This window comes from Helicoverpa armigera, chromosome 4, assembly GCF_030705265.1.
Source record: "Helicoverpa armigera isolate CAAS_96S chromosome 4, ASM3070526v1, whole genome shotgun sequence".
Classification (NCBI taxonomy): Eukaryota; Metazoa; Arthropoda; class Insecta; order Lepidoptera; family Noctuidae; genus Helicoverpa; species Helicoverpa armigera.
In genome coordinates this window covers 6,014,564-6,035,442 of record NC_087123.1, presented here as the reverse complement: position 1 = coordinate 6,035,442, position 20,879 = coordinate 6,014,564, and the positions used below count along the sequence as shown (strand labels likewise).

Here is a 20,879-nt window from a genome sequence, read left to right as displayed (position 1 = left end):
TCTGGCAGTCATTGCGTGAACATGCATATTTTTAATCAAAATCAGACTACGACGAGACTACTATACCTTTACTTACACACGTATTGAACCAATTTTAGGACAGACCTTAATTATAACAGACTACAGATTTACTTGTTACCCCTGCTCTTTTACTATTCTATTGTTATAAAGAAGTTTCGTTCATTTCTGCATCTCCCTTTGGATGTGCTAACGAAAATTGGTATATAATATTTTTACCTTTTATATATCCCACTGTAAACAACCACTTGTTTGTAATATTATCATGACATCTTCAGAGAAGAAACGTGATAATGAATATAATGTTAATTGTTTCCTTTTATGACTAAAGTCTATATTCTGTAAAGAAACAGTTCGATGAAGCGTGTAAACGTGCATCAGTATTGTCTCGGTTCCACTTGGTTGGGTTTGTTTGACCACATTGTGACTTCCCACTTTACAAGCTGGCTGTTATTAATACAGGATACACACCATGTGACAGAGCAGAACTTGGCGGTTCTTCGTGGTTTAGATCGTTCTGGTAAGAAATTATTATCTATGTAATTGCACACCTTGATTATATCTAATTAAATGGCATACCTAATTCAATTAATTTGATTACAATTCGATTATTTTAAGCTTTTACACACGATAGATCTTATAATGTTGTGAGGATTTTGTTTATGATAGCTACTGATATATTTTATTTGCCGACAAAAATTGTACTATAGTTTCGTTGACTGACGCCTTAGCATTGTAATCTTCAATCAAGTGTCGTATTATCGATGTGCTGAGAACATATAAATTCAAGGTAGCTCAGATATCAGCTCAGTTTGGGCTAGATTTTGTTTCGGTAAGTACATAACAGTGATTCATTTACTTACTGTTGTTTTAGTATTGTCTACACCTTAAAGTGCATGTACCTGTAAGCTTTTTAAACGTGGTTTACCGACTTGCGTAGTACCTATATATGAATGGTAATTACAAGAGCTGTGTTTTCAGTGACTAACTTTACTGGTTAATTAAAGACCAATATTTATCCTCATCAATTAAAACCAAGAGTTAATAGAGTAATATGGGTAATAACGAGGTAATACAGCAATCACGAGTGGCTAATTGGATACATGATAATGCGAACGTGGAAAATAACAATGTTTTGTCGTAATGGGTAGTGGCAGTGTTGAGGAACTGCAAGAAGCAGAAGTGGTTTTATTTTTACTAAAAACTGCCGTAGCAGTTCGTTTTGGCATTACGTTCTTGCCTACAAGAATTTGAGCATTATCATCACCAATAGCGGTAGGACGGGACGTCCAGTGCTCTACCTACTATTCCAAATATACCGTTTTGTGGCAGCCTTATGTTGATGACATACTTGTTTTACAGAAATGTGGTCGGTGTTAGTGGGCGTGTTAGCGGTCGCATCCTTGGGGGCGGCGTGCACCCCTAGCGTGACGACAGTGAGTGGAACTCACGCGCCTGCCACCGTTTGCTCCGGCGCACTCATCTTCGCCGATGACTTCGATTCTTTCGATCTCGAGAAATGGCAGCACGAGAACACTTTAGCCGGAGGTGGTGTAAGTAGACCAATGAACACTAATCATTTGTAATTTTTTGGTTAAACAATTGTGAAAACGAATGCTGTTCAGTTTGTGCAATGTGCCTATATGGACTTCGTTATGCAGATGTAAAAGCGTCTGTTTTGCCCCTGAAATTCCGAACCGTTCTTCGGTATTTGCACTATTTTACAAACCTAGTAAATTGTGACATTATTTTTCAGAACTGGGAGTTCCAATACTACAACAACAACAGAACAAACTCCTTCACCCACAGTGGACGTTTGTTCATCCGTCCCTCTTTGATGTCAGACCAGTTCGGTGAACAGTTCCTGAGCTCTGGACACTTAAACGTTGAGGGAGGAGCACCCGCTGACAGGTGAGAATCCTTTAATATTCACCAGTTGAAATAACAAAGAATAGACAGAATAACAAAAAACAATAGAACATAGAACAGCAGGTTACCGAAATAACCTATATTCCCTTTTTGAAAATAAGTTCCATTGAAGGATCTGTAATACCTTCGCATTTTTATGCGAATGTTGATCGCATTTATAAGGCACTCGATAATTGACCCGCGTAGGCAGTAGATATTTCAATAGCAAAGCTCAAGGCTACAAGATAGCTTAAATCAAAATCAGAATGCTATCAGATAAACAGACCGCATATGACTCTAAGCAAAGCAAAGGTGCAAATAATAAAAATCAGTTGGGTACTTAATTGATTATTTAGATAAGATATTAAGTAGATAATCCTCTTGAGTATGACCGACCGATTGAGAATAAAAACATTTTGTGGTCGTACCGAGTACCAACCTACTTAATAACCATACATACATCCCTATCTACGCATGTATTTATTTTATTTACCTGGGTGTTAAAACTTTTAATCGATTTCAATTACAATAACCATTTCAAATAATCAATTCAAATAAGCATATTATATAAGATCATGTCGAGGTCAAGGACCTTTAAGAATCAGGTAAACACGACGAGATAATTGTATGTAAACCTTGCTATTTAATATTTGTCTACAGATGTACTAATCCTCAATGGTGGGGTTGCGAGCGTACGGGATCACCTTCAAACATTCTGAACCCAATCAAGAGTGCACGTATCCGAACTGTCAATTCCTTCAGCTTCCGTTATGGTCGCGTTGAAGTTCGCGCTAAAATGCCCGCTGGAGATTGGCTATGGCCAGGTAACTTGAATTCAAATTTGGAAAAATATTGAACATATGTGTGTCTATGAATGTTCTAAATAGTTCCACATCCAGACAACAACCCAGGATTAATCCAAAGCACTGCCCTTCCACAGCTATCTGGTTGATGCCAGCTTACAACACATACGGCACCTGGCCCGCATCTGGAGAGATCGACTTAGTCGAGTCTCGGGGCAACCGTGCCATGACTTTCAACGGCGTCCACATCGGCACACACGTAAGATAACCAGATATTATTTCTTTCATTCATAGACTGACGATGTAAGCCACCAACTAAATGGTCTCTTAACTTTGCCTTTAGGAAGCCGGCTCCACCTTGCATTACGGACCTTACCCTGCGATGAACGGTTGGGAACGCGCTCACTGGATCAGAAGGAACACTGCTGGATACAACAGCAATTTCCACCGCTACCAGCTCGAGTGGACCCCAGGTAAAGCAAAGTTACCAATTAACAAAAAGAACTATATTTTAAATCTTTAATGTTTACCTACAGATATTTAATTAATTCGTGTCACTCCTTACAGACTACCTGAGATTCAGTATTGATGACTTGGAACTGGGACGTGTAACACCCGGCAACGGTGGTTTCTGGGAATTCGGAGGCTTCAACAGCAACCCCAACATTGAGAACCCCTGGAGATACGGAAGCAAGATGGCGCCCTTCGATGAGAAGGTACAAACTTAATTTTCTGTAGTTGTAATCACTTTCATTAATCTTTATAATGGACTAAAAAGTATTGTATTGCTATTTGATGTTTTATCGAGAAATTAATTTATGCAAGAAGAAGAAGAAAGATAATTTTATGAAGTTAAACTCTCATTTAGGCAGCAATTCGGTAATAAACGGCTTCGTGTTAATTAATCATTCTTTGTTTTACGCATTTCAGTTCTACCTTATTATCAATTTGGCTGTGGGCGGCACGAACGGTTTCTTCCCCGATGGTGTCAGCAACCCCAATCCTAAGCCCTGGTGGAACGGATCACCAACGGTAAGCATACTTAAAACATCTTATAACAAGAATGTATCAAACCAATCGAATTTGAAGCCGTAAATAATAATCTTTTCGTCAGTCCGCTAAAATATTGGAATAAATCATGAATTTCAAAACGTTTCTCCGCTCCCCTATGTTGCTTTGTAGAAAATCCGCTAATTATTATTGTTTTTCAATGTTAGGCCGCAACCGACTTCTGGAATGGCCGTTGGGGCTGGCTTCCTACCTGGAACTTGGGCGTTAATGAAGGACAAGATGCCTCCCTACAAGTGGACTACGTTCGCATTTGGGCTTTGTAAAAATATTTACTTGTTTGTTTATTTTTTAATTTTTGTCATGAGTCAAGACGCTCTATGTACATAAACGACTGAAATTACAATAAAACATTTTTATAAAGTTATTTGATTTGTTTACTGTTCACTCTCTCCCATTTATATTATTTTTAGGCCTTGTAAAAAAATCGAAGCATCAAATTGATCTGCTATATTGGTGTGCCAATCTCGGTTTAATGGTTCGGTTCACAAATCGAGCTATTGAATGAACTGAGGATTGAAATTGCTCTTCGACTAAAATTAAATTAAAAATATACTATTTGCTCGCCCCAATTTACTGTGAAGGCAAGTTGTCGAAAATGAAAGTCGGTATTTTATATAATACAACTTTATATACATGGAATGATACAACAGAATAGAAGTGAAGCCACAATCAGTCCATATGGTAGAACCGTGGACTCATGTACTGGGAGGGCTTGTTACTTGAAAGCGGAGTAGATGTGGCCATGATGTAGGGCGGGAGGCGACGCTTGTCCGTGAACGGACTTACCCTCGAATAATATCGTCGCTCTATCACCTGGAACATTATGTGATCTTGTGTTAATCTATAGGTATTTGCTATATAAAAAGCGCTAGCTATATGTGTATGGACTTCGGTATTGTAATTGACGATTTTAGACACATTCTTATGGGTCTTACAACGAGAAAAGCTTGTTGCGACTGCAAGGAGATTAAGTTTTGTGATAAGATTTTTCTTAGTACGAGATACTTACTTTATCAAAAAATCTTGTCAATTTAACGGAGTTGCTTGTGCCTGCAGCTAACGATCTGGAATTACAAACAAGAGGAGGTTAAGTTTTACTGTCTCAATGATAATCAAGATCTTAAGCAAGAGTTATACGCCGACAAAAAAGCATTGAGAATTCGTGGAACAGAGTCGGTATATGACTACTAACCTCGCTTGATGACAATTAACAAATATTTCATCAGCGCCACATTGCTCCGCTATACTACTAGCTAGCCTCCTGTACTGGTTCTTCCTTTGTTTTTCTTCAGCCATATCGAACTTAGTTCCAATGACTAATATAGGAATCTGAAATCAAATTGTTAGAATATCAAAATACCAGCGTTCTTCTTCTTGATTTATCTTTTTCTTCTACGGGATCATCTGGCTGTTATATTAAGTTCAGTCAAGTTTTTTAAAAATAATAATACGTTGATGTACTGTCTTACCTGCGTAGATCCTAGGAACTGTTCAGGATCCACATCAACGTGTGGCATGGGATTTGAACTATCTTGATTCAAAATCTCTGATAGCCATTTTTGTAAATTGACCTGACTTTTCCTATTTGTTAAATCGTGCACCAAAATAATACCTGAAAAAATTAACGGGTTTATTAGTTGACTTCTAATTCAAAAGTATATAAGTAGCCACCCAAAGCTACTCCTGGATATCCAGGCGGCGAGTAGTGGGAGTTTTAGTTTATTTCTTAATTTACAAGATACAATAAAACGGGTCGGGTAACGGTTAAGGTCAGAGAGGTAGTCTAGGCAGACCGAAAGCCGACCCCAACATTGTTGGGAAAAGGCTAGGCAGATGATGATAAGATATAAAAACAAACCATGGTAATTTCATTGTCATTCTCTCGTAGGGAACAAGGAGGTCAACAAGGAAAAGTAAACATTGTGAGAGCTCGACACGTGAGCTAGGTACTCGTCGCAAAAGCTATATTTAGACTATTGATTTATCGTTGAACACGCCTTGCTCCACGAACAATATTTAAATCAATCTTTCCGTACGGTATTCCCAGATTTAATTTATAAAAATGAGCCCTCAGACCTGATAAATATCCATAATTGACTTAGCAATTCATTATCAAGGTAGGTACTTTGACGAGGTTTATATTACTAGGTGACGGTGTGTAGGTATATAATCTAAACACGCACCATGAGTAGGCTGGTAGAACACATTTCTAGTATTTCTGTGTCCATTTGAACCTCCAACGTCCCAGAGTTCCACAAAGAATGTGTTTTGTGCTTGTGTGCCTTCCTTGTATCTGTGCAACTTCACTTCGACGGAGCATCCTACGGTCCATCCCGGTGACAAAAGTGGTTTGTTGTGTGCAATCAAATACGTCAGTGAGGTTTTTCCTACGCCTGTAGAACAGAAATTATAAACTAAGCAGGCAATTTCTACATTATTTTGGACAAGTTAAGGACAATTAGAATTGACTTCGTTCAATTACCTACTAATATTTCTAATGAATTAAGTAATGGGCACATAATTAAATAGCAGTAGTAGATGTTAGTGGCGGCGTAGCATGGGTTGGCATCCGGGGCGACTTGCTATTGAGCACCCTCATAATAAGACGACCTTTCTGTATTTTTAACCAACTTCCCACACAGAAGGGGGTTCTCAGTCCGATTTTTTTATGAAGGATGGGAAGTCATGTTTACCTCATGGTAGATATTTGTTTTTCTTTTTATATAAACTGAGTTTAAAACAAAAAAAAACCTTGCAACAAAAAAAAACAGCAATTCTGCTACTATTCCATGAACAACTTAGCAAGATTTCACCAGGTTCAAGTTCAAAAAGGGGCGCGAACGGAGAGACTGCGATTTTTTTGTTGGTTTGAGGAAAAATCATAAGCGGAAAAATCAAAGTACAGTATTTGCTCGGTTTCGTTTAGTAAGCGTGTGTACGCGACATTTGCCGTGCTGTAGATACAGTTCACAAGAAACTCAATAGCAGCAGTCCGCAAATAAATTCCGAACACAAGTACGCGCCTGTGGCCCGTACATCCCCACTACCAACTTATACTTACCTACCTAAAATACAAATCCAACTTGAGAATATTCTCCTTTACAAGGAAGGAGGCAATTTTTTTTTTCTGTGACGGTTTACACCCATGACCAGACATGTGTTTGGCTGTAAGAATTCTATGTTCGCAACTGTCACGCGTTGTCCAAACTTAGTGGCAAGGTAGGTAGGTAGTATGAAAACGCTCTTAACAGTAACCATATTTTCTTTCTAAAATATCAAAATCAATATCTGAGTACTATTTCATTTTGTATTTAAAATAATCTTTCATGATAATATTGTCGCCATTTTTTAATGGCATATGCAATATGCATCATAAGCATTTAATCCAAAAAACAATAAGTTTAATATTTATAATCAGAATATGCTTTTATTGTGGATAAGTATGTTTTTGCGCTTGGCCACAAATAAGTTACTCCGTCAAGGCCTCAAAATGAAATAGAGAGAAAGATTTTTCATATTTCACAAGTATTTCTATGGAAACTTTGCCCCTTGTAAAAAATAAGTTTAAAGTTTTTACCGCCAAAATACACATAATCCTAAATGTTGGCCAGCCTTCAAAGGTGTCATGGCTGAAGTCATGTTGGCAAACGACAAGTTGGACAGTGAATTAAGTGTATTTTTTATGTTTTTATCGGTGCAAATATACAGCAAGTGTGATAATATATAATAGGATAGCATTTACCAGAATCACCAAGAACGACGACTTTTACTTTCTCAATTGCAGCCATTCACAAGATTTTAACTCGGTTCGTATTCTTTTCTATTATTTTGACATTCACCTTGCCAACCTTCTAAACTTAAATCTTGTATTGCCATACCGAGAGTCAATATTTTTTGGGATGTTCCACAAATCGACTAAATTATTTCATTGAAATAAATAAAAATTATGCGTTTTACTGTTTAAAACAATAATAAATCACTTAAAAGCGGTTTTCAAGAAAGCATAAAAATTATTTTCGTGGCTATTCAAGTCAAAATCCTAAAATAATATATGATTAGTAACAAAACTAGAGTCTATTAGTATTTTTCAGTAGCCCTGTGAGACTCGTGCTGCATTGTGACAGTTTATCGGTTCGGGATTGCTCATCATTGTTCCTTCACTTTGCTTTGCTTCTTTTGCGAGGCACAAAATCAATACATAATAAAATAACTACGTCCGCCATTGTACAAAGTGTTTAACATGTTGTATTTAGCTTTACAGTAAAATGCAAGGAACTAATGTTACGTACATCGACTCACTAACTCCCGTAAAATAAAACAATGGACATTCACTTTAAGTTATTTATCGTGCTTCTTCTTATTAATTCTGTGCATCTTTACTGCGGACCATACAATGGACAAATATGTAAAAAATATTCTACTGGGTACGTATGGTATAACCATACAGGAGGTATTGACAATGAGAAGATCACCACTGGACTTTGGAAAGAAATGATATCGAAACTTAAGGAGCCCTGTCGAAGTAGGGCTGAAAAACTCTTATGTGCTTATGCATTTCCCAAATGCATTGATAAAGACGGAGTGGGCTATTTTGCGCTGCCACTCTGCTTAGAAGATTGTATGGCTGTTAAAATGCAATTTTGTTACAATGATTGGATAGTTATTGAAGAACAAAAACGTCGTGGAGTTTTCTTTGAGAGTAGAGGGCATTTTCGATTCCCAGACTGTGAAAAACTGCCAAAATTTACAGGAAAAGGTTTACAAGTATCATGCAACAATGTTGGTATTACAAATATGGACTACAGCCAAGTAACCACAACATGTTACAGAGATAATGGCCGCTACTACCAGGGCACTATGAATGTGACGGAAACTGGATTATCCTGTCAGGCTTGGGAATCTCAGTACCCTCATCAGCATACAAGACCTCCGTTGGTGTTTCCAGAAGTTCAGAATGCCACAAATTATTGCAGAAATGCAGGTGGTGAGGAGATAAAGCCTTGGTGCTACACAATGGATCCAAATGTAAGATGGGAACATTGTGATATTCCTTCATGTGCCAACACAAGTGATGAATTTGACAATAGTAATGGACCAATTAATATTGATATGGAGAATTACTTTACACCAACATTTGTATTGTTGCTTTCAATTGGTGGCCTTGGATGTGTCTTGGGGATAGCATCAATAGCCTTATTGTGTCACTATTTTGTTAAAAATCATTATTCCAAGTGTAATATTTCAAGTCGCAGGAATATACCCAATATGGACATAGACTTGGATAAACTTCCTAGTAATTTAGCTTATCATACAACTGGTGCACAACTTAATCCTAAACTCGAAAAATTGGAATTTCCTAGGAATAATATCATTTACATCAGAGATTTAGGACAAGGTGCTTTTGGGAGAGTATTTCAGGCCAAAGCCCCTGGACTAATTCCTGAAGAAGAGTTTACTCTTGTTGCTGTTAAAATGCTCAAAGATGAAGCTTCCCATGACTTAAAACTAGATTTCGAGAGAGAAGCTTGTTTATTAGCCGACTTTGATCACCCAAATATTGTTAAACTGCTTGGTGTGTGTGCTATTGGACGTCCAATGTGTTTGTTGTTTGAATTTATGGGAAAAGGTGATTTGAATGAATATTTACGTGCTTGCAGTACAGCCACAAATTTTCCACCATCTGTTGAAAATAGGGAAGACCTTAGATTGCTTGCAACTCCTCTAAGTCATTTAGATCTCTTGCACGTTGCTCGACAGATAGCTTCGGGCATGGTTTATCTGTCAGATAGGAAATTCGTCCATCGTGACTTAGCAACCAGAAATTGCCTTATCAATGATGATATGGTGGTGAAAATAGCAGATTTTGGGTTGTCCCACAAAATATACCTTCAAGACTACTACAAGGGAGATGAACATGATGCTATCCCTGTGAGATGGATGCCTCTAGAGAGTATCCTTTATAACAAGTATACATTAGAATCAGATGTTTGGGCATATGGTGTTTGCCTTTGGGAAATATTTTCATTTGCTCTTCAACCATATTTTGGAATGACACATGAAGAAGTAGTCAGATTTTTAAAAGATGGAAATGTTCTGGCTTGTCCGGACAACACACCCAGGTGTGTATATGATTTAATGAAACAGTGCTGGAATCACAGCCCAAGTGACCGACCCAACTTTAGAATCATCTATCAGACTTTGGACAGTATTCAACTGATATTGGAAAGAACTCATCCTGAATGAATTTTTAATTGTATATATTTGATTGATTAGTACATAGGTATAACATTTTGTATAATAATTTTAGGACCTACTTTAATTATTTATTAATGTCAACCAGGAGTAATTAAATTGGAAAAACAACTCACTACAAAATTAACCCTATTTAAAACTTTTTTGTACTTATGTAGTATGGTTTTCATCATGCAAGCAATTGAATTTATTGGTCAATTTAAAAATAATATTTAATGTTAGATTATGTTAGTTGTCAGACTAATACTTTTCGTAATATTGTTTTCAATTTCACATTTAAATCCAAGACTGATTTTTGTTAGTACTTTGGAAGTCTAATTTAAAGTAGTCTAGCATTTAGTTCCTTTGTACATTTTTATTTTAAGTATTTTTGTCGTATTTTATGTAGTGAATATAGTTTCTTTAGAAACCTTATATTGTAAGCCGCCAAGTATGATGACATTATTTCAATACATGGAACACCATTATCAATGTTGATGTGTAAACAGTTTTTACATATGACTGTTATGGTGGTTTTAGCACTTTTTCCTTTCATTATGATGAATGGCTGTTCTTGCCTCAATCGTTGTTAAGTTTCCATTTTTATTTAAGAAGCAAATAATTGGCATGATTGTCATTTAACAAATGTATAAATTTTGAATTGTATGCAATGCAAATCCATAACAGTTTTACATGACATAAAATTGCCCAGTTTTTATTATGAGTGTGAATGTTGTGTTAATATGGAGTGTTATTAAAATATTGATTAGAATCGGAATTGCATTAAACTATGATTTTGAATGGAAGTAGGATAGTTAGCAACAAAATTGGACTGAATGTCTCCCTAGTGATTGATAACAATATGTGTTTAAGTGATATTGTCCAAAGTTAACAAAGTGTACATACTGCCAAACAATTTAAAAGTTTATATACACACAAAGAGTGAATAAATTGTAATATTTTTCGTAACGCTGACAGTTAATATAGGCATCTTTTAATTTTTAGAATACTTTTATTTATGTACTCTGTATTGATTACAGTTTTACGATTTAATGTAATATTATTTTGTCAATAAAAATAATGTAAGTACGTACCTAAATAATTGAATAAAAATTGTTTTTATGAACGATTGCTTTTTATTCCTTTTTAAACTTTCACAAAGCAGGCGGAAGCCTGGAAGTTGGTGGTTGGTTGGTATTATGACAGGGATATACCTACTGTTAGTTTAGGCTTAATATCATAGACTGTTGAATCTTAGTGAGACATCTTCTCTACTCTAGCTTGGGCATCACGTTGTAGTAAATTTCAGTACGTAGGTACGCAAAAACTTAGGTATTACTCCGATAATATAATCACACACCACCCGGGCTTCCGCTTCCGCCCGCGTGGTGTGTCATGATAAAAAGACATGGCTATGTTTTAATCCAGGGTTTCGCCTGTCTACATACCAAATCGGTCCAGCCGTTCCTGCGTAAAAGAAATACAAATATACATATTTTTTTTTTTTAATTCAATTGGCCTGCACTTTTTACTTGGTAGATGTAACGTGATTTTAGAAAATGATTAAACGTGAAGTTTTATTTCCTATCCTCTATTGATGCTAGAATGTATAAAATTAAAATATACAGGGTTACTGGTAAGTAGACCGCATCCTTTCATGAGGTGATAGTATAGGTCAATATGGACAAATTTTGACCATGGGATACACTGGGCAAAAGTTAACCCGTTTGAAGTTAATCGAAGTCCCAAAAGCCTTGCACACCCTTTGCTACACTCCAACCAACCCTTCTACATTGCCAGTAAAATAAGGGGGGATAGCCCAGCTGACTTTTATTTTAGAGTTTGACTATCATATCTTGTCGTCTCGTAGGTAAGTGTTACCAAGAATCATGAATTGTATACCCGTGATGTTTCTGCGTGATTCATCATCATCATGATTTCAGCCATAAGACGTCCACTGCTGAACATAGGCCTCCCCCTTAGATCTCCACAGATACTTATTGGAGGCGACCTGCATCCAGCGTCTTCCTGCGTGATTAAGTAATTTAAAGTAACTATAGTTATTAAATATTTCAGGTATTATGACTGAAGAACGATTGGTGACTGAGGTCCCCAGCAGCTTGAAGCAGTTGGCACGACTCGTTGTCAGAGGTTTTTATACGATTGAGGATGCTCTCATAGTCGACATGCTCGTAAGAAATCCATGTATGCACCTGTCATTTATTATTTTTAAACTAACGTATCCCGCCCCACCCAAGGTATGTTGATTGATGTCTTAAATATTTCTCAGGTATGAAAGAAGATGACATTTGTGAACTTCTGAAATTCGAAAGAAAAATGTTACGTGCTCGAATAGCCACGTTAAAAAATGATAAATTCATCCAAGTGAGATTAAAAATGGAAACAGGTGGGTACAATTACTTCTTTGTATTTTGACTACCATATTTTCATGCATCACATAAGTACCTAAGCAGTTATTTTGATACCTAACAATTATTCACATTAGGTACTAAAAATGTTACCGTGTAGGTACATTAATTTTTTCTGCTAACTCTACCTTTAAGCTTCTTCGAATTCAACCTTGTTTTTCATTTTCAGGACCTGACGGAAAGGCACAAAAAGTAAACTATTATTTTATAAATTACAAAACATTCGTGAACGTCGTGAAGTACAAACTAGATCTTATGCGCAAGCGCATGGAGACAGAGGAACGAGACGCTACCAGTCGCGCCAGTTTCAAATGCCCATCCTGCGGCAAAACTTTCACAGATCTTGAAGTAAGTGTAATACCTATTTTACAGTACTTATACAAATCATCTGCATATCCATCCATTTCATACTACATTCGCGTGACTAGTATAAGGTACTCATGGGAATATATTTTACTTAGTAGCATCGTAGGCAAACTATTATACTAAATGGAAGCTTACCATAATTAAGGCGTTGTCACTTTAATTCCAATTACTTTCCTACATAGAACTAACAGCAGACATCGCCGTGCAGGGGCGGATAACTACCTAAATTAGGGTTGTACCTATTATTGTTCACAACTTCATATTTTATAGCAACGAGGTACCTTACTAGGCAGTAAATAAAACATATCTTTTACGTAGATCACTGCTAAATCCATCATCATTTTGATCCGTGAACACCTAAATTAAACATGTTATTCATTCTTTCAGGCAGACCAGCTATACGATATGATGACACAAGAATTCCGTTGTACATTCTGTAACCAAGTGGTAGAAGAGGATCAGTCAGCACTCCCAAAAAAGGATTCCAGGTTGCTGCTGGCGAAATTCAATGAACAGTTAGAAACTTTATACATTCTGTTGCGAGAAGTGGAAGGCATCAAACTGGCGCCAGAGATATTGGAACCTGAGCCTGTTGACATCAACACTATACGAGGGTGGGTACCTGAAGTTATAATTATGTTCGCTTTAGTAGATTTCCACAACACCAATACTTAGCCAAATGCTTAAAAGGATTAGCGATTCAAGTGACTCAAGTGACCCCTTTCGGAAGATTATTTTCTTCTCATTGGAGACTGGAGGATATTAAAATTTTATTTCCGTCGTACGTCTTTTGTTTTTCTTCAAGTCTACCAGTGAGACTAAGCTAGCCGTGACCACATTGATTAGTAGATGTAGGTCAGAATTTAGGATGGCCATGCTTTGTCTCACTTGTGAGTCTGTTTTTCTTCCTTTTTTTTAAGGAGCAAATCTTACATGTTTGAGGTACTGAAGTGGAAATGTTATTTCCAGATTGAACTCAAAACAGATGGCCCAACGTCCCCCCGGTCAGGAATGGTCGGGCGAGGCGACGCGTAACCAAGGCATGCTGGTCGAAGAGACTCGCGTCGACGTTACCATCGGCGAGGCGGACGGCGCCGCCGACAATAGTGCACTGCGCAAGGAACGACCTGTCTGGATGGTGGAGAGCACCATCGTTACTAACGACCAAGTACTCGCTTTTTATTATTATTATTTTAACTTAGGTACTAATAAGTTATGTCCAAGGCCGGTTTCAGCCACGGCGGCTGTTCTCATGTAAAGAGATCAGCCATCTGCCCGGGACATATATTATGGTGCACGAGCCACAGACACAGGTGCACTCACTATTCCTTCACCCTCATAGGCCGATAAGACCGAAAAACGACCGGAAAGAACAGGCACAGGACAGACAGTAACTTAATTTAAGGTTAATTAACTTAATTTTTATTTAAAAATAATGTAAAGTGCAATAGGCACAAAGTTGCCTGTGCGAATATGAAAAGGCTGGAAAAAAACTACTGCGTTCTAGTCATCACATGGCTGACATCAGCCAGGGGCAATATTATGCGTTGGAAATGTCGAAAAAAATATTTGAAGAACTCCTTGTCCCACTTAGTTGTTGTTATTTCCATGCTACAACAGAATTTTTAAATGAGACAGAGGTTCCATACTTACAATTTGGGAGCACTCATTCTACGAAATTCTCAACATACTTATTTTTAACAGTGGTCAGTTATTTTTTATCTCTAATAATAATCCAAATGGATATTTATCTAAGTGCCTAAATAAAAATAAGAAGTCTCTTTAAAGACAGTTGTGCAGGTTCGTAAAATAGGTCATTAACGATAATGCGGATATTGTTATAATATTTTGACGTTCATTGTTCAAATATGCAAAGGCCATCTATAATTAGAAGCGCTCTACTTTATAATCATCCCTTTATTTATATCGTGAAATTATTCCGATCGTTTGAAAGGCTCCTTTGTACTGACACGAAGAATTTGACCTAAATTTCGGCGTAGAATCTGCCGATATCAGTAAATTGCGCATAACCCGAGTTACTCATACGGAAATGACTTTGTTGTAAACTAAACAACAAAAACAGGTAAGTACCTACTTCTACACGTTATGAGATAAGATGATAATAAGTATAGAAACCCTAAATAATAAAAAAATACAGCAATACTTACATATTTCCGAACGGCTACTACTTAACACTACGTATTTGCTTATGTACACTATGAACTCCCCTATGTATTTCCTTATGTACACTATGAACTCCCCTATGTACACTCTATGAACTCCTCTATGTACACTCTATGAAGTCCCCTTTGTATTTCCTTATGTACACTCTATGAACTGCCCTATGTACCCATTTCCTTATGTACGATCTATGAACTCGCCTATGTTTTTCCTTATGTATGTTATGGACCATGTGATTAATCCGGGCATTATTTATAATGCCCGAGCATTATGAATAATGTCTAGCTTTATCGGGCCAACTGATTAATAACTATCTTAACTTCATTATTTATCACATTGCACGGGCATTATTATATTGCTACATGATAGTTGGGCAATTTGATAATAAAGCTATATTTTATGCGGTGCGAGGGTGGCAGTTGTTCTAATAAATAAATCCTGTTACTTGCTACATATTTTATGATTATTGTTTTAAATTATGTGTTCTATTTTAATGGTAAATTATAAGTCTAGCCACAAAATTATTAATTGGAAAATTGTCATCTAATTTACTAACTCGGCCTAATTTTTCTTGGCTCGTTTTTTTTATGGTAGAATTTAATTTGGATTCAAAACATTGTATTAAAAACTGAACTTAGTGACGAAAACGAATCGCTGCAAAACCGACTCCACGTAGTCTTGTCTGCCCTACCCCTAGAGTGCAATTCAAAACCGCGTAGGCGCAGAGGGGCGAGGCGGCCTGCGAGCTGAGGCGCAGGTAGTTTCAGCGCTCGCCGCCGCGGCTGAGGCTGGCCGGCGGAGCCGGCCAGCAAGCCGAAGCTATCCGAGCCGAACTATCTGCGACGATAAGCTCGCATGGGACCGCCGGAGCCACGAAGCGCCGGAACCGTGACAGAAGCCATGCTTGCTGCATGTTGCATGCTAACTTCTATGCTCTGTCAATTGATATGGGATGTGTTATATTTAGTTTATTTTATGTTAAATGTCAATAACAATAAAAAAAATGAAATTAAATATGTTTGTATTACTTTGCCCAAAAGGTCACGGGCAATATGTATAGTGCCCGGTCAATTTGATTGTTTGAATAATTATTATCAAACTGCACTCTCATATTGGGCATTATTCATAATGACCGGGCATTATGTATACTGCCCAATTTATCACTTGGTCCATAACATGTACACTATGTACTCGGTACTCCCCTATGTATTTCCTCATGTACGCTCTATGAACTCCCCTATTTATTTCCTTATGTACGCTCAATGAACTTCATATTTTTGCGAAACTTTAACCGTTTACGCAGCGCATCAAAGCAGAAGCTCTCAATAAAACAAAAATCCCCCGATTTTGAAACATTATTCATTACTGCTCTGCTCCTATTAGTCTTAGCGTGATGATATATAGCCTATAGCCTTCCTCGATAAATGGGCTATCTAACACTGAAAAAAATTTTCAAATCACACCAGTAGTTCCTGAGATTAGCGCGTTCCTACAAACACACAAAGTCTTCAGCTTTATAGTATGAGTATAGATTACTAGCTGAAAGTATTGACCATGATTGTATACATACGTAGCTATAGTACTACATTCCATATTGAATTAAAATACTATGTTGATTCATTCACAGAGCGACAGCGTACATTCTACGGACGCCGCTCTGGAGAAAGCTGCCAGTAACGCAAGTAACGCGAAAACTGTTGGAAAGGAAAAGAATGACGACATTATGTCTGTGTTACTCGCACACGAAAAACAAAATACAGGTAAAATATTATCACAACATATCAGTACTGTTATTTATATCCTGCATTATTTTATTGAAATTAGAATAAGACAAAATCCATGTATATCTTCACAATATGGAAACCCCTCTTCCGGTGTCGATAAGCGAAAAAATAGAGTACTCAACAAAAGTCCTTAAAATTACAGGTAATAATGCAGCAACGAACGCTCTAAAGGGAATTGAACCTGACAGTTCAGATTCCAGTGACAATGAGTCCAAAGACCCGTACAAACTCAAGGACGAACTGGCTGCAGTGGGTAAGTACAGAGAAATAAAAAATATAAAAATACATCCTCATTGGTACGATTGCTAATGGACTCATTTTGATGTTACAGCTGAAATGGAAAGTGAAGATTCTGATACGGATGATAACGCGCCCACTGTGCTGGTGAACGGCAAAACGGTGCCAATAACAAGCGTAGACGATGACGTCATCGCTCAGATGACGCCCACCGAAAAAGAAACCTACATTCAAGTGTATCAAGAATATTACAGCCACATGTATGATTAGATAAGCGTTAATTGAAAACAAATCAACTAATCAGACGTAAATAAATGTCTTGTCTATACCTAATGCTAGTTTAAGTGAACTCCCTTCTAAGCTTACTACAAGAATTTATTCTGATAGCGTATCTGAGACGTGGCGCTTCAGCCTTAACTAATGCCATGCAAAAGATAAAAAACAGATTTAAAATGTCAACTTTATTTTCAAATAATAAATTACTAACAAAATAGAATTTTTAACGTAATGTACAATATACATATTATACAAAAATATAACACAAATTGGAAACATCACAGAACTATCAAATATAATTCTTAATAACATAAAAATGTTATAATACTGATGTTCGTTGTATAAGTACCTTAGTTATGATATTTTACGTCACACATTATCTAATATAGGCACTTAGTTACGCGTCATTGCTAAAATCTCTTAATAACACAACTATGATGAACACAAAATTGAATTAATCTATTCAACAAGTTCAATCAAATAACATTAATTAATGTGCTTGCCCCATTTTTCCCAGTATTCTTCTGTCTGCATTTCCATAATCCTTGAAAGACTTCTGTCACACGCAAACATTTCTTCTTCTCCCGTGAAAATGGCAGCATTGGCATCGGCCTGTAATGCACGCGAACATGATAATTACATCGTAAAAATCTTCTCATTAGAATTATGGCGATTCTTGCGATTTATGACCAATTGCGATATAAGTACTGAGCGATAAAATTCTAAAACGTTATTTATTTATTGTTATGCTAAGGTAAATTCATCTTTTTTGCATTTTATTATAATTTATTTCTTATGAGTAACTTCAGACGCATCTCATGGAAACTACTTTCCATATCCAAACAAAATATTGTCATGTCATGAAGCTTCCCATCAGTATATTTTGAAATTAGTCGATTCAGAGCTTTTACAAACAAATAAATATAGATAAGTCTCAGATTTGATTGGAATAGCAAAAAAACAGAGTAATCCAGTAAACTTACGGAGTCTTTCGTAATCTTGAGGTCATCCATAAGTGCTCTATCCGCATCCGCAAACTCAGTTTTATCACCTGCCTTGAACAAATCTTTCGGTTCACAGTCCGCTGCAATAACGACCTGTAATGTTTACATAGTTTATGAGTGTTTGTATGACTTTATATTCTATTCTATTGTTACATTACCCACTTACCCTAACTCTATTGTCGTATAGTGTATCAATAAGCGTAATAAACCTTCTTAGTTGAGATCTAAGTGTAGTTACTGATAGTTGAGGCAGGTCTCTAATGAACACAGTATGGAACGTCTTTGATATCACAAGATAATCACTAGCTCCAAGGGGCTGCAAAATTATGAAAATTTTTGTAATGCCAATTAAATAAATAAAGTCAAATTCTAAGCCATAGGTGTGTTTTAGCTACTCACTCTGTCACATAATTCTTCAAATGTGGAATCCAAAATGCGTCCACAAGATTTGGCAAATTTAACATTCCTACCCATGATGTTAATAACTCGAGGTCGTACTGTATCATTTTCTTTAGATATTAAAAATTTAAATAAATTATCCACTGCATTGTTCTCAGGAGTCAGCTCGCTGTTTCTGTAATTTATTATGTTGTTATCGATTGTGCCATTAAGTATGACATTCATTTTACTTAAATCAAGTGTTTAAGCAGGTTTGTTTTTTTTTTAATTAAATTTTAAGAAAACATAACTTGGTCTGTACTTACAGAAAGTATTTGCTATATTTATTGCCAGTCCCCCGTAACCGATAGTCAACACCGGAATCCAATTGAACTAAGTTACAATGTGATTTTAGCACAGGTATAAAGGGCAAGAAGTTTGATCTTTGGAGTCCATTTTTGTACAAATCATCAGGTGTTCTATTACTGGTTGCTATTACAACACAACCGTTGTCAAAGAGTTGTGTGAAAAGACGTTTTAATATCATAGCATCCCCGATATCTGTTACCTACAAAAGAAACACATAATTCATGTAGGACTGAATATTGGAAAAACGGAAGACTCGATTGAACCAAGACAGTAAATATATTTTTCAAAACTGCAATATTTTATATCTTGTCTGGGTATAAGATGCAAGATATTCCTTACTTATTATAATAGTCAAAAGATAGTTAAGCTAAAGTATGTATGTGTAATTAAATTTAAATGCTCACTCACCTGGAATTCATCAAAGCAAATGAGCCAAGATTCCTGTGTGATGTCAGCAGCTACCGGTGGTATTGGATCAAATGGCTTCGAGCCCTCGTCACGGAATGAACTAGCACCTTTACCTGATTTAATCTTGAGCTCATGAATTCTAGCATGAATGTTTAACATAAACGAGTTAAAATGGACTCTTAATTTTTCTTTTATCTGAAATTCAGAATTGAAAAATGAAAAAAATATAATAAAAACTGTTGAAACAAGAACACAAAAATGATGATGATTAATTTTAATGTGTTGGCAGATATTTACTAAATTGCTTTATCATATTTTTTTTCAAGAATATGCACTAAGATTGCTATAATTAAATAATAATTACCGGAACAGTTTCATAAAATAAATCCATCAGCATAGTTTTCCCTCCTCCAACACTGCCAAAGATATACAGTCCTTTGGGTGCAATTATCTTCTGGGGCTGAGGTTTTTTAAAGAAACTAAACAGAGAGCCTGCACTCTGGGTATGCAAAACAGGTCGTTCAAAAGCAACCACCTCCTCATATACTTTCTGTAAGTTCCGCACTACATTCTCCTGATGTGTATCTTTACTTAATGCACCATTTGACACTCTCTCAGAATACACAGACCAAGGTCCATTGCTAGAAGTGGAATTTTCCCGCGTTTGTGAAGATAACAACTTCATACATTGATTACACCTTTTCCAATGATATTTGACAAGTGAAGAAACATGAAAACATGACTTTGGTGCAAACATCTTGTGCATTGTCAACTGAATGATTCAAATGCGGAAAATATTTTCATTATATAAGTATCACACCTCATAACCTTGGATATTGTAAACAGTTTTAAAGGTTTTCCATCACAACGTGAAACATAACATTCACCGATAGGAACATTAATTTTCGAGCACATAAATCACTGCCTTCGTTGTCTATGTAGCTGTTTTTCTATTATTTCAATAGATACCTAATTGTTAGGAAATTCTTATTTAAATTAAAGCTATTTCCATTTATTTTTTCTATCTAAAACGAGAAGGCTGCCCGCCCTACCAATTTTCTATCGCTTTGACAAATGACAGCTGTAACATTTAATGTCACTGTCAATTTTGTGTCACATGGTGTTCGTTCAAGAATGTACATTCAAAAATTAATCATGAAATAATACTTAAATTGCAGTATAATATGAATTTATTTATTTATGGGCAACGCAGCGCCGTGACCTAGCGACTTCCCGCAGCATCTACTGCTAGATGCTGCGGCTGTCGTGTCCTGCATGGTCGGCAGCGAAGAAGGGTGGAATGCCGTCGCCTCCTTTTGTGAGGATGTGATGGTTTTAAAGGAGGCGGCGGAAAGGGAGAGAGAAGCTACTTCCTCTCTCCCCGCCCGCAGCAAACGTGGTGGGCGTCGCAGGGTG

The 20,879-nt window shown here is 36.7% G+C and overlaps 5 protein-coding genes across 7 annotated transcripts; 3 read left to right on the top strand and 2 right to left on the bottom strand.

The window, feature by feature from the left end:
- Positions 1–360: 360 nt before the first annotated feature.
- Positions 361–4,164, top strand: LOC110384146 (beta-1,3-glucan-binding protein). Of its 3 annotated transcripts, none has more exons than XM_064034106.1 (9): positions 361–538; positions 1,381–1,571; positions 1,775–1,929; positions 2,587–2,750; positions 2,867–2,988; positions 3,073–3,202; positions 3,297–3,445; positions 3,660–3,761; positions 3,947–4,164. In XM_064034106.1, exons 1-9 carry the CDS (start codon positions 376–378, stop codon positions 4,061–4,063), a joined length of 1,293 nt encoding a protein of 430 aa, XP_063890176.1. In that variant the 5' UTR covers positions 361–375; the 3' UTR covers positions 4,064–4,164. The 3 variants fall into 3 exon arrangements, with proteins under 3 accessions (XP_063890176.1, XP_021200934.2, XP_049702897.1); XM_021345259.3 differs by lacking the exon at positions 361–538 and adding an exon at positions 706–850; XM_049846940.2 differs by lacking the exon at positions 361–538 and adding an exon at positions 953–974.
- Positions 4,165–4,408: 244 nt separating this feature from the next.
- LOC110384209 (rab-like protein 3) lies at positions 4,409–7,674 on the bottom strand. The gene is made up of 6 exons (XM_021345363.3): positions 7,543–7,674; positions 5,984–6,193; positions 5,270–5,412; positions 4,993–5,129; positions 4,810–4,864; positions 4,409–4,613 (listed from the first exon to the last, which is right to left on the bottom strand). Exons 1-6 carry the CDS (start codon positions 7,586–7,588, stop codon positions 4,470–4,472), a joined length of 735 nt encoding a protein of 244 aa, XP_021201038.1. The 5' UTR covers positions 7,589–7,674; the 3' UTR covers positions 4,409–4,469.
- LOC110384208 (general transcription factor IIE subunit 1) lies at positions 7,467–17,356 on the top strand. The gene is made up of 9 exons (XM_021345362.3): positions 7,467–7,606; positions 12,108–12,236; positions 12,322–12,438; positions 12,630–12,808; positions 13,214–13,440; positions 13,796–13,994; positions 16,635–16,767; positions 16,934–17,044; positions 17,123–17,356. Exons 2-9 carry the CDS (start codon positions 12,113–12,115, stop codon positions 17,296–17,298), a joined length of 1,266 nt encoding a protein of 421 aa, XP_021201037.1. The 5' UTR covers positions 7,467–7,606; positions 12,108–12,112; the 3' UTR covers positions 17,299–17,356.
- LOC110384207 (tyrosine-protein kinase transmembrane receptor Ror2) lies at positions 7,897–11,157 on the top strand. The gene has a single exon (XM_021345361.3). It carries the CDS (start codon positions 8,121–8,123, stop codon positions 10,041–10,043), a length of 1,923 nt encoding a protein of 640 aa, XP_021201036.1. The 5' UTR covers positions 7,897–8,120; the 3' UTR covers positions 10,044–11,157.
- Positions 17,357–17,474: 118 nt separating the features above from the next.
- LOC110384128 (putative ATPase N2B) lies at positions 17,475–20,546 on the bottom strand. Its single transcript, XM_021345236.3, has 7 exons — positions 19,828–20,546; positions 19,464–19,658; positions 19,013–19,254; positions 18,708–18,882; positions 18,475–18,624; positions 18,288–18,401; positions 17,475–17,916 (listed from the first exon to the last, which is right to left on the bottom strand). Exons 1-7 carry the CDS (start codon positions 20,227–20,229, stop codon positions 17,791–17,793), a joined length of 1,404 nt encoding a protein of 467 aa, XP_021200911.3. The 5' UTR covers positions 20,230–20,546; the 3' UTR covers positions 17,475–17,790.
- Between the last annotated feature and the right edge of the window lie 333 nt (positions 20,547–20,879).